The following is a 13,455-nucleotide window of genomic DNA, read 5'->3' on the forward strand; positions in this document are numbered from 1 at the left end:
TAAGCATCAAAAGCAATACAACTTAAGCATTTATAGCTTTCCAAGCATACTTTGCCACTTTTAATGTTCCAAGCAAAAACAATTATAACTCCAACTACAAATTTGTGAAATACAATAAATTAAATTCAGTTATATTCATCTGAATAGAAAGCTACACGTGTGACAATCATACTTTATAAATTACAAACTCCACATCTGCATTTCGGTGTATTAGTGTAGTACTTAGGCATTTTTAACCTGCAAGGACAAACATACTTTATAAATTACAAACTCCAAACACCACTAAAAAATTTTAACTTCAACAATATATGAATCAATTTGCATCATCACAATATTAACATACAATAATGAGCCGACATCCTATGGCAGATATCATGGTATACACAAAATACAAGAATTTAAAGATTATGCTCTAAATTCAAAATCAAATATGAAATATTTACAGGCTAACAATGAAATATTTACGTTTCCATCGATCCGATCTCAGAACTCAGAAGAACAAAAGATGAGAGATTAAACAAAAATCAGGCTAACAACCAAGTTCAAACCTAGTGTCAGCTCTAGGTGCCTAATGATGTTGGCAATCTCGAGAAAGAGCCCGTAGTCATTGCACAGAACCTGAACCTGATGGGATTCATAGCTTAGGAAAAGGATGTGGTGAAAAACTTGACAGGAACTGGAAGGCAAGAATGCCTACCAAGACAGCCATGAGGAAGGAACATTTACAAGTTATAGAGGGAGATGTTGCAAATAATTATTTCTAAATGGTACCTCTACAAGGATTTGCCCTGGCTGATTGAGGTATTCAACAACTACGGGCCAAATTTCTTGTTCACTACCTTGTTCACAGGCTTTTTTGGGCCCACTGGTTTCGGTCCCAGGTTTAGCAGAACTCTTAACCTCGCTTTTAACCTGCAAATCAATTTGTAGTCCATAGTCATCCTGGTTTGTCAGTGACAATATATTACAAGTAGTTTTCTTGAAATATGTTACAGTGTTTGTATCATCATACTCTACTTCTCTAGGACACATTTTAAGCATGGTTTTTGCCTCCAAGTAATCAATACAATTACAACCAGAATGAAGGTATTCTCCAAGAGAATAAAGTGTTCAGGGCAGCCTCATACATTATGTGAAGATGAAGTTGAGCCGTCAAACCTAGCGTCTACATTAAGATGGCTTTCTTGATATAATCCTATTGTTGATGCAAGCTTAATTTGCCATTCTCGATATAACAAGGCTGCCATCTCATAGCTGAAGGTATATAAGCAAGCATTCATGTGCATGGGATGGCAGATTAATTTTATTGTGGCTTGAATATTGACATAATCTGCAATATTTCACCATTGTCAAGAAAATCAGGGGATGAAAGCCACTAAGATTGAATAATACATGCTGCACGCATGATGACTTCATGATACGTATATGGACAACTAGCATCAGCAACCTAAAAGCCCCTTTCAGTTGACAGTTAATTATTCGCAATAAACATAAAATAAATGAGCTAAAAAGCAGGATAGGAAATGTAAATGATTTACAAACTAGAAAACGATTGTAGTGTGCATATACGCTAAAAGGAGTTGCTTAGAGCCACCTACCTCATGTGAATTCTGTTTCAATTTCTCAGCGTGAGAGTAAATAAAATTGCAGAAGAGGAGGTGGAAAATCTAAAATTACCAGCCTTCGGTGGAGAGACTGAGGAAGGAGCAGCGCAGAGGAGGAGGAAGAAGGAGGCGGCGCGGAGAAGAGGAGGCGGCGCAGAGAAGAGAAGGAAAAGGCGCAGAAGAGGAGGCGGCGCGGTCCTCTCGGCGGCAAACGGAAGCTGGCGAAGGAGGAGGAGGAAGAGACGAGGGTTAGGGTTTGCGTTTTCGCCGAAGGAGGGAAATGGGTTTTCGCCGAAGGAGGAGGAGGAAGAAGGAGGCGGCAGAGAAGAAAAGGAAAAGGCGCAGAAGAGGAGGCGGCGCGGAGAAGAGGAACGCGCGGTCCTCTCGGCGGCAACAACGGCGGCAAACGGAAGCTGGCGAAGGAGGAGGAAGAGACGGCGCGAAGGAGGAGGAGGAAGAGACGAGGTTAGGGTTTGCGTTTTCGCAGAAGGAGGGAAATGGGTTTTCGCCGAAGGAGGAAATGGGTTTCGGGATTTTGGGAGGGGGGAGAGAACCGTAGCAGGAAACCCACGTGGCAGTCCACGTGGCATGACACACGTGGACCGCCACGTGTGTCATGCTGCGATTCCTGCTACAGTTTCATGTTCTCTATCATTCTGTTTCCTAAAATGTATATATATATATTTTAAGAAAAGTCGTGGTTAAAACGTACACGACAAACCAAAATTAAACTGTGCACGCTAAATCATGAAGATCTGCCACGGTTGCAAAGGTACAGAACCGGAAACAAAATTTATGCAAATCCTCCGATAGGATTCTGATACTTCTTCCCCGGGATTGTGATCAAGCAATCAACCATTAAGAAGAAGACGATGGCGATCGCTCCCCTGTTATTTCCACTCATCTTCCTCAGTTTCTTCTCCTCTGCTCTATCGGCCTCAGTGATCACCCGTTTGCCTGGATTCCGAGGCCCATTGCCCTTCTACTTAGAGACAGGGTCCGGTTGCTAGCTGCCGCCCTGTGCTTAAGTTTGTTGTGTGATCTGTTGTGTGATCTCCATGAAGCTCAGCTTTCACTGATGCAGGTACGTGGAGGTAAACAGGGAGAATGGTGGCGAGTTGTTCCACTACTTCATCGAGTCGGAGAGCAAGCCGGCGGAGGACCCTCTGTTCCTCTGGATCACCGGCGGCCCCAGGTGCTCTGCCTTCAGCGCCTTGGTCTTCGAGATCGGTGGGTGAAATTTTCCTGTTTGCTATCATTAACTACTCTCGTTTCATGGTAGAAATACACTCGCAGGCCCACTGAAATTTGTGACAGCCGAGTACAACGGGAGCTTGCCGAGCTTGGTGTACAATCCCTATTCCTGGACCAAGGTGACTTCTTCTTCTTGTTCAGTAATTGAGGAGGAAATATCATGCATGCTTTCGATCCTGTCTGCGTAAAAACATACATGCAGGTAGCCAGCGTGATCTTTGTAGATTCACCATTGGGTTCTGGATTCTCTTACGCGAGAAAAGATGAAGGGTATGATGCCAACGATACGTCTTGGTCCGAACAGGCTTATAAGTTTCTCATACAGGTGGGAAAGATCATATAGTCCTGGTGCAATTACTGTAAGTGCCTTAAAGACGCAACCTTTCACTTTTACAGTGGCTTGTCGAGCACCCACAATTCATCTCCAATCCCCTCTACATTACTGGGGATTCATATGCTGGGAAGGTTGTGCCTATTGTGGCTAAAAGAGTGATGGATGGTAACTCGATCTACTTTTAATGTAACTATTGTGAAGTGGGAATTCCTTTGCTACGTTAGTTTACATGCCAGTTTCATTTACTGTAATCCAGGTATTGATGAAGGGAAAGAACCACTACTTAACCTCCAGGTAAATTGCTTGAATTGATGGGCTATTGGTAATGAAAACCTAATTTGGATCTTTCAGGGTTACTTGATTGGCAATCCAGTCACAGGAGGAAAAGTCGATAAGAATTCTCAAATACCTTATGCTCACAACATGGGGATCATTTCTGATGACTTATTTGAGGTAATCTTAGTCCTGTCAATCGATCAATTAGGATCGAATGTATCAAAATGATCTCTAATATCACCTTACTTTCTGAACTTTTAGATGACCCAAAGAAGCTGCGTGGGACAAGATTATCGAACTCCCACCAATTCGCAATGTGCGAAGTATCTTGACACATATATATGACAATGTGAGTTTATACATGCATTGCCTTGTCATGAGCATTATGCAATTTGTATTGATTGGCAAGCTTCATGGATCAGTTCTATTCAGAAATTAATCACGGTCACATTTTGGAAATGGCATGTGCTCCTGAATATGAAGCCGACCAACTTCGTCGTCGTATGCATGCAACATCTGAAAAGAGAAACTTGAAGCAGAACTTGCATTTTCTTCAATCACCTCCATTTCCTGACCTTAGTTGTCGAGTAAGAACTCAATTGAATGGATCTCTGATTTCATTGTGCCACGCAAATTTTATCAGTTTTCTTTTGTCTGATAACAGAGTTATGCTTATGTTCTGTCATACTATTGGGCTAACACTAATACTGTGAGGAAAGCCCTCGACATCAAACAGGTACTGGAGCTCTCCCCTTTGGTTCAATCATTTACTTTTTTTGCAATACAAAGAAACAGAGCATGTTGTTGAAAGCCTCATGAGTAACACACTTTTGTCAAAAGGGGACAATTAAAGAATGGGTGAGGTGCAATTTTAACTTACCATACACACACGGATTTGGTAGTAACATCGACTATCATCTTAGCCTTTTGCAAAGAGGCTATCGTGCTTTGGTTTACAGGTGATTAAGTCGATACAAAAATTTATTTGTTTGCTTGTTAGAGAACTTCTTGTCGTTCATATAGCTTCTTCGTTCTTAGTGGTGATCATGACTTGGTGATACCCTTTCTGGCGACAAGACAATGGATAAAGTCTTTGAATTCTTCTATCGTTGAGAATTGGAGGTCTTGGTTTGTTGATGGTCAAGTTGCAGGGTGAGACTTAGAACAGATGTTTGTACATAAAACTCAACTTTTGTGACATTATTCTAATTGCTCGTCGTGCAACTGCAATAGGTATATAATGGCATATTCTAACAATTTGACATTTGCAACAGTAAAGGTGAGATGAAAATGAATACGATGTGTTTCTTTTCGTTACTTATTAAAATAAATTGTTAGAAATCAATTGTTTGTGTTCTTAATGTAGGGCGCTGGTCACACAGCTCCAGAATACAAACCAAAAGAATGTCAAGCTATGATCTCAAGATGGATTGCAAATGCACCTCTATGATAATATGTTCTTCCCTGCATCATGAAAACCTCTCTTAATACGAAGATGATTCATGAAAAGAAACCAAAATAATACACCACAATGGTGATTGCTCTATGTATCATCTATGGTCACTTATGTAGAAGATATATTGATAATAATCTTCAACTTTGTGTATAAGCATAAAAGTGAAAATAGCCATTGTCTTGATTTCATGCTAATAGTTTGTATTTGCAACTTGTATTTATATCAACTACTTTGAAATTATGATCCGAATTTAAACTCTTGCCAAGGTTATTTCTAAATTATGATCGAATAATAAAAAAGAATTAAGAGTTTGAAACATTTAAAGAATTAAGCTTGAGCTTAAAGTAAACTTAATAGTTGTTTAAGTAACTTAATGAATCTTAAATTTAACTCCACTTAACTATTTCACTAAACAATAATGAGCAATATAAAGTTTAGATTGACTTACTTTGTTTACAAGTCTATCCCAAAGAGTAATTAAATTTTGTTGGAAAAGTGATGAACAATTGAATGAAATTGACTCCATTATGATTAGGAGAATAGTCCCATATTAGAAGGGAAGATGTTGGAAAAGTGATGAAAAATTGAATAAAATTGACTCCATTATGATTAGGGGAATAGTCCCACATTAGAAGGGAAGACGAATGGAAAATGGCTTTAATATGAATGGGAGAATAGTTTAATATTGAGAATTTCTTGGCAATATGATTGATTTTGTATTGAATCACAACTTGATGATTTTGTTAATATGCATTGATGAGAGGCTCTCTTGTGCATGTGTGCTTGCTTGTAGGGGGTGCAATTGCAATCATCCATTAGCAAGTAGTAGTTCATTTTGTGGAAACTATGTTAATCACAAACTTTAGCTATAATCTTAGTTAATTTCCAACGCCGATTGTTGAGTGCTCTGAAAATCTCCCAAGCACCTAACTTAGCTTTGTCTCCCAAGCACCCGAACTCCGCCCTGAGTGTTTGTGTGATTCAACTCTGTCAAATCTCTAGTCCAAGTCAGTGTTCTTAGAATTTTAACTTTCTTGGCAGATCAGATAACTTTAGAGTTGTCAAACGGGCCAACCCATGACAGGGCGGACCAATCCACCAGAAACCCATTATATATCGGGATGGGACGGGCCAATCCACCAACTTGGCGGGTTGGAAAATCTCCAATCTAATCCAACCGAAGGCGGATTGCAAGTAGGCGGGCTAACCCACAAGCCTCTCAAAAAATAAAAAAATATTAAAATTTTTAAGTTTGGATTACAATTTAAATAGGTCAAGTTAAAAATTTTAAGTTTAGATTGTAATTTAGACGAGTTAAGGCCACTAATCCATTGAATTTTCTACTTTAATTTTAATTTTTTTTAAAACAAAATAACCTTTCTCAACCCGTGGACCAACCCAAAACTCGCCACAGGCCAACAAACACAGGCCACGTGCCTAGGCTGGTCGACTCACCTTAATCCGCCTTAAAATGAATTGATAAAATTTCAACTCATCCCACCTAAATTATTTGGCGGGGCAGACCAACTCGACGGGCCTAACTCAAATTGATGGCTCTAGATAAGTTGTAATTTGAATTCTACCTTTCGGAATTTTATACTTGTCCGATCCAACAAAAGGTTGCATCTTTCCTGATAATCTTTCTTCGGCATTTTACTAAATCAGACATGTAGGTTTTGGGATTTCTCATTTCGTATACTTAACTTTCATAATATTAAAATCACGCAGCACATTCTCGTGTACTTAACTCTCCCAATTACTTAACTTTCATGTAATTACTTATCGATGGCTTTCAAGGTTACATGATTGGCAACCCAATCACAGGTGGAAAGGTTAGTAGGAATTCTCAACTACCTTATGCTCACAACATGGGGATCATATCAGATGACTTCTTTAAGGTAGTGTAAGTCCATTATGGATCAATTAGGGCCAATATATCAAAATGATCTCTAATATCACTTGCGGACAAGACTATTGAACTCCCACAAATTCACAATGTTAGATGAATCTTAACTCATGTAACAATGTGAGTCAATATAACAATAACATGAACAATAAATTAACAATAACACGAAATTGAAACTCTAACAGCAATAAACAAGGGCAACAAGGTTGAGGAAATTGAACAATTCGAGCAATGAAGTGAATGTACATAAGCAATGTAGTCGAGAAAACTGAACAAGTCAAGACCTAATCAAAGGAATCAGTTCATCTTGGTTCACTACTAGTTCAGTTATAAACCATCAATGTGAATTTAGTTCGAGCTACTATGAGTCAAATCAATTTCCACCCGACTATGATATTTACCAACAGATCTAAGATCCAAATATCCCCTAATATCATCAGGCGCGGATGTATTAAGGGGCCCGGGGGGGCCATGGCCCCCCAGCCCAAGTTGAACCTTTAATGTGTTTAGATTAAATCCTTAGGGTTACTGGTTAATAGGTTTTAGGGTTAATGGGTTGTTGATCTATTGGATCCTAAACCAATCCGATAAGCCGATAAGGAAACCTAGAAATCGCGAGTCTGCCTTCGTTGGGTCCCGATCGCGCCTCCGTCTTCTTCGTGTCTTCGTCGGGCGCGGCGGCAACAACTTCAGCTTGGATTGCCGGCGATCTGCAAGGTGGCTGAGGACGCCGGTGAGTGAAGGGTGGACTGGGCAGTGCCGGTAATAGGGTCAATCGGCGGCGGCAGTGGCGTGAAGGGCAGACCGGAAGAGTCGAAGAGAAGAAGTAAATCGGGTGAGTTTCAGCCGAATAGCTTGATCTCTAGGGTTTTTCGGGCTGTGATTTGAGTTCTTTTTTGGTTTCCACTTTCCAGGACTTGGGTGGTCCTTGATATGTATTTTTGGGCAATTCTTTTGTTCAAATGAGTATATTGTTTTCATTATATGACCCCCCCCCCCCCCCCCCCCCCCCCCCCCCCCCCCCCCAAAATATGAAATCCTGGATCCGCCCCTGAATATTATGGTGATTTTATTAAATGTTGTTTGCATCCCTAGATTTGATCTCAGCAATCTAGAAACTCTTGTGTTGATTGAAGGAGTTCGTTTAGGAATCATTGTGGCGTTGTCAAAATTATGCTCACTGTCTTAGCTTGTTGCCAAAAATAAACCTTCAATGGCTAAAAAGCACTCCTAATCACCCTAAGTCATATTTGCTAATTAACTGAGTTTTAGGTGATTCAAAAGATTAAGGATTTTACAAGATTACAACTTGAGAAAATTCTTATTATTATACATTTTCGATTATCACCCATTTACATTCAATATCTTTTTATTTATTAAAAATATATTTATTTTGTAGTAATTATGAAATAATTACTAGAATGTATAATAGTTATATTAAAATAAATTCTTTCTCTTTTTTTCATCTTGATTATAATATTATAAAGTACTTTTATATAAAAATTAACAATTTAATCAAATATGATTAAAATTAATTAAGAATATTTAGAAACAATAAAATCATATCACTACTAAATTGATAGTAAAAGGGGAGAAAATATCACCTTGGCAGTTCTTCTAGACATCCCTACAGTTCTTGAAAGGGTATAGATTATAGGGTCTTCGTTCAACAATAGTAGTGCCTACAAGAGGGTGAGACAACCAACGGGACTTTTCACATCCACTGAAAATTGATCTCAGATTGATTGATAGCAACATTATTACGAAAATTATTTGTGTCAGTCAGAGCGTCTATTATATCACTACTAAATGATTATTACAATAGTTGTATTAGCAATCATAATAGGCTACTCCAATAATTGAAGCTGGCTACTCCAACATTGAATCATGTTGAAGCTCAAGTGACCTGATCAACAACGAACGAAGAAAGAAGAAGAAGAAGAAAATGGAAAGCCCACTCCTGATTGTCTCACTGATCTTCCTCTGCTTTTTCCCCTCTGCTCTCTCATCTTCAGTGGTCACCCATTTACCTGGATTCCGAGGCCCCCTACCCTTCTACTTAGAGACAGGGTCTGGATGCTGCTTCCCACAACCGTACCTTAACTTTGCTGTGACCGCCATGAGACTCTGCTTTCGTTGGTGCAGGTACGTGGAGGTGGACGAGGAGCACGGCGGCCAGTTGTTCTACTACTTCATCGAGTCGGAGAACAAGCCGGCGGAGGACCCTCTGCTCGTCTGGCTGACCGGCGGCCCCATGTGCTCTGCCTTCAGCGGCTTGGCCTTCGAAGTTGGTGGGTGAAACATTCCTTTCCTCTTAGTTATGCTTAATCACTCTGATCTCACAATAGAAACTCTCTTGCAGGTCCTCTACAATTTGTGTCGGTCGAGTACAATGGGAGCTTGCCAAGCTTGGTGTACCGTCCCTATTCCTGGACCAAGGTGACTTCTTCTTCTTCTTCTTCTCGGTCTATTTAATTTGTTGAGTAATTTAACAAGGAAACATGGTGCATAATCTTAATCCTGTTTGCACTAAAACTATATATACGCAGGTAGCCAACATGATTTTTTTAGATTCTCCATCGGGCTCAGGGTTCTCATACTCCACAAAAGAAGAAGAAAATGATTCATCTTGGTTTCAACAGGTTTATAAGTTTCTCATACAGGTAGGAATGGTTATATATTCCTGGAACAATTGCTTTAAGTATCTTATAAATGCAATCTTTCACACTTTTTTTTGTTTTGTTTCGATAGTGGCTTGTTGAGCACCCACTGTTCATCTCCAATCCCCTCTACATTGCTGGGGGTTCATATGCTGGAAAAATTGTACCTATGGTGGCCAAAAGAATATTGGATGGTAACTCAATCGATCTACTTTTAATGTAACTATTGTGAAGTGAGAATCCCTTTGCTACGTTAGTTTACATGCCATTTTCATTTACTGTAATCCAGGTATTGGTGAAGGGAAAGAACCACTACTTAACCTCCAGGTAAATTGCTTGAATTGATGGGCCATTGGCAATGGAGGGGAAAAAACCTAATTTGGATCTTGAAATTGTTGTTATATGATACTATATGAAAGAAAAAGTCTTTACTTATTTGATGGCTTTCAGGGTTATGTGATTGGCAACCCATTCACAGGTGGAAGAGTCGATGAGAATTCTAAAATACCTTATGCTCATAGCATGGGGATCATATCAGATGATTTTTTTGAGGTAATCTAAGTCGCATTATCGATCAATTAGGACAGACACAATAAAATGATTTCTAATGTCACCTTGCTTTTTTAACTTTTAGATGATACAAAAAAGTTGCAGCGGACAAGACTATCGAACTCCCACCGATTCACAATGCCAGATGTATCTTAATTCATTTAACAATGTGAGTCAACATAAATAAACACTAACACAAATAATGAAACACATAAATGAAGCACTAACTATTGTAAACAAGGGCAAAAGGGTTAAGGAAACTGAGCAAATCTAGCAATTAATGTAGTGAATGTACATAAGATAAGACCTAGTCAAGCAATGTAGTGAAAGTACATAAACAATGTAGTCGAGGAAATGGAACAAGTCAAGACCTAGTCAAAGGAACTGATTCACCCTAGTTCACTATTGGTTCAGCTACAAAACCACCAATCTAATTTCAGGTCAAGCCTAACTTGAACCTATTATGGGTCAAATGAATTTCCACTATAATATCTACCAGCAGATCTAACATCTAAACACCCTAAAACTAAAGTAAATAATCCTAATAATTCATAATTATATTTACATAAATCTTTTCATATTTTTTGAAATATAACAAGCATGCTTCATGGACAGTTGTTCTTGTCAGAAATTAATGAGGGACACATTTTAGAAGCATATTGTCCTGAGTATCGATTAAACCACTTGCATAGTCTTGCGAGCGCAACTTCTAGTAAACGAATTTTGAAGGAGAACCAAAATATTCTTCGCCCTCCACCATTTCCGGATCTGAGTTGTCGAGTAAGGACTCAACTTCATTTGATGGATGAAACTATGGTTTCTTGGTGTCAAATAAATTGATCATGTTTGCTAATCACAGTGTTATGCACATACTTTGGCTTACTATTGGGCTAACAACAACTTTGTGAGGAAGGCACTCAATGTCAGAAAGGTATGCTTTTCCTATTGTCTCAATCATGCACCAACCTTGCAATGTAGCTTGAAGCTAAAAGCCTCATGAGTGATGTAAATATTGTTGAAGGGGACAATTAAAGAATGGTTAAGGTGTAATCGTCAATTCCCGTACTCTAAAGAACCCAAGAGTAATATCAAGTATCATCTTAGCCTTTTGCAAAGAGGATATCGTGCTTTGGTTTACAGGTGATCAAATTAATGTGAACATCATTTGTCACTTTGTTAGAGAATAGTTTTGTCATTGCAAGGTTTCTTCATTTCTAGTGGTGATCATGATCTGTTTGTACCCTTCTCGGGACAAAACAATGGATAAAGTCTTTGAATTTTTCTATCGTGGAAGACTGGAGATCTTGGCATGTGGATGGCCAAGTTGCAGGGTATGTCTTGTTTCAAGTGCTTACAAGAAAGTCAATTGTTTTGAGATTATTCTAATTATTATTCATCAAATCCCAATAGGTATACTATGACATATTCCAATAATTTGACATTTGCAACTGTCAAGGTAAACTAAAAACATATATGATATTTTCTATCCTTAAACTAGTTGACTAAGTTGTTAGGTCATGTTCAAGTCAAATCAATCATTCTTATTATTTTCATATAGGGTGCTGGTCACACACCTCCAGAGTACTTACCACAAGAATGTCTAGCTATGTTCACGAGGTGGATTTCGGCTAGACCACCATGTATCTTTCTTCCAAAATTAGTAGAGACATCAAAGATGCAACAGTAAAGGCGGGAGATAAGGACTATAAGCAAAGTATAAAATGTGAACTTATAAAATACCTAATTAATTTTAGTGAATCAGTTGATGTGAACGTTTATCCTAGTGATTAAAATGTTGAATTGATTAGCCCCGAGATACTATGACAAATTTTTAAAGCGCTGTTAGAGTTTTATTCTTTCCAAAAGATATATTTAATTTTCATTTTATCCCTCCTATCAATCCTTTATTTTTTTCATCTCTTCTTTCCTCTCTTTGTAATTTTTCTCTTCTTTACATGTAACATATTATGTTTTTTCACTTTATCCCCAAGGCATAAAGTAGTTGGTTCTCAAAAGGCAGACTTACTTCCTTAGATACAGGTTCAATTTCCGGTGCTGACAATCAATGCATTTTTTGCGGGGGCCTATTTACATACCTAATTTATCTATCTATATTTTACCGTAAGGCCAATGTTGCTAAGTCACTTGGGTAAACGAAATCATTTTTTTACTTGCCTTTCCTCTATTTTCTATTCTCTTAAATTAAATTTTAATTTTAATAAAAATCCTCTAAATTTATTTAATTTTAAATTTTTAATAAAAAAATAAAAATATAAAAGAAGATTAATAAAAAATTAAAAATATATTTTTCTATTTTTTTAATATCTAATAATAAAGAATAAAAAATAAAATAAAATAAATAACAAAAGTTGATTTTATTAATAAAAAATAAAATAAAAATTACTTTGGTGTTGATTTTTAAAAATCAACATCACATACCAACACGTTTATGTTGATGTTTAAAATATATCAATGTGGTGTATTTAAAAAATAGCAACATAGTGGTGCTGATTTTTAAAAATCAACATCATTACCTTAAACACTAAAATTTTTGTGGTGTTGATTTTTAAAAAATATTGTTGGACTCTGGAGCATGGTAGAAATTCACAAGAGTTGAGATTGGTCAAATCAGAACTCTTTAGGTTCATCAATGAGTTTTGATCGAAACCATTGATGGGCATAGGGGATTGAATTTTTGAAAAGTTGATATATAATAGAAGAAGATAGTGAAATGAAGGTATTTATAGTGTCCATGTCTGATTTTGACATCCCTACGATAAGTTATGTGTATGTGTCAATTGCATTGGAGTCATAAACTTTAAAAACATTCTAATCACTATTGTTAATGTCTTCAAGCTGATATCTCTTCAAAAACTTGTAACACTTGATGTGGATCCAATTAGAGCTCTTTAGGTCTATTAATAGCTTTTGGTCGAAACTCATTGATAGAGCTAAGAGAAAAGTTCACATATAATGGAAAAGGGTAATACAGTCAAGGTATTTATGGTATCCATGTCTAATCCTAACATTCCTATGATAAGTTATGTGTATGTGTCTATTGTTAAAACAATGATAAAATTATTTGAAACATCTGAAAAAACTTTAAATAATATTTTTGGACTTAAAATTGGATTATTATGGGTTCCACCCTTGTGCAATTCATACGTCTCTCTTGTGGTCCTATCTAGTTAACACTAGTGCATGTACAAAAGCTCTCTCTAGCGAAGACTCTTTTGTCGAGCTGGTTCTTTTCAACCTCAACCTCCGACAATTTTTGACAATTGCAACCATCGTACTCTACTGTCAGAACCTGCCCATGGCTCGACAGTTGATGCCGAGGGTGACATCTAACGGCCCGACCATGCCAGATGAACGACTCCACCGTTGTCCCCACCTCGATCAGTTGATTCTCGACT

At 37.8% G+C, this 13,455-nt stretch overlaps 2 protein-coding genes across 2 annotated transcripts; both read left to right on the top strand.

Annotated features, from left to right (window-relative positions):
* The first annotated feature begins 2,433 nt into the window (after positions 1–2,433).
* Positions 2,434–4,638, top strand: LOC141832480 (serine carboxypeptidase-like 18). The gene is made up of 12 exons (XM_074719985.1): positions 2,434–2,601; positions 2,689–2,834; positions 2,901–2,977; positions 3,061–3,183; positions 3,255–3,357; positions 3,449–3,486; positions 3,544–3,645; positions 3,730–3,804; positions 3,891–4,055; positions 4,133–4,204; positions 4,309–4,427; positions 4,507–4,638. The coding sequence occupies exons 1-12, from the start codon at positions 2,477–2,479 to the stop codon at positions 4,622–4,624; spliced, it is 1,263 nt and encodes a 420-aa protein (XP_074576086.1). The 5' UTR covers positions 2,434–2,476; the 3' UTR covers positions 4,625–4,638.
* A 4,089-nt stretch (positions 4,639–8,727) lies between these two features.
* On the top strand, positions 8,728–11,495 carry LOC141831547 (serine carboxypeptidase-like 18). The gene is made up of 13 exons (XM_074718927.1): positions 8,728–8,900; positions 8,976–9,121; positions 9,193–9,269; positions 9,380–9,493; positions 9,582–9,684; positions 9,780–9,817; positions 9,941–10,042; positions 10,125–10,208; positions 10,655–10,819; positions 10,899–10,970; positions 11,061–11,179; positions 11,258–11,370; positions 11,450–11,495. Exons 1-12 carry the CDS (start codon positions 8,776–8,778, stop codon positions 11,304–11,306), a joined length of 1,194 nt encoding a protein of 397 aa, XP_074575028.1. The 5' UTR covers positions 8,728–8,775; the 3' UTR covers positions 11,307–11,370; positions 11,450–11,495.
* Positions 11,496–13,455: the final 1,960 nt, after the last annotated feature.

The sequence above is a fragment of the Curcuma longa genome, chromosome 7 (genome assembly GCF_044706935.1).
Source record: "Curcuma longa cultivar G26 ecotype Majalengka, Jawa Barat chromosome 7, ITB_CL_G26_1.1, whole genome shotgun sequence".
Lineage (NCBI taxonomy): Eukaryota > Viridiplantae > Streptophyta > Magnoliopsida > Zingiberales > Zingiberaceae > Curcuma > Curcuma longa.

Coding starts and splice junctions, on each gene's coding strand:
- LOC141832480 (XM_074719985.1), top strand. CDS start 2,477: ATGGCGATCGCTCCCCTGTTATTTCCACTCATCTTCCTCAGTTTCTTC. Junction 3,358..3,448: donor GGCTAAAAGAGTGATGGATG/GTAACTCGATCT, acceptor ACTGTAATCCAG/GTATTGATGAAGGGAAAGAA. Junction 3,646..3,729: donor TTTCTGATGACTTATTTGAG/GTAATCTTAGTC, acceptor CTGAACTTTTAG/ATGACCCAAAGAAGCTGCGT.
- LOC141831547 (XM_074718927.1), top strand. CDS start 8,776: ATGGAAAGCCCACTCCTGATTGTCTCACTGATCTTCCTCTGCTTTTTC. Junction 9,270..9,379: donor GTCCCTATTCCTGGACCAAG/GTGACTTCTTCT, acceptor ATATATACGCAG/GTAGCCAACATGATTTTTTT. Junction 11,180..11,257: donor TATCGTGCTTTGGTTTACAG/GTGATCAAATTA, acceptor CTTCATTTCTAG/TGGTGATCATGATCTGTTTG.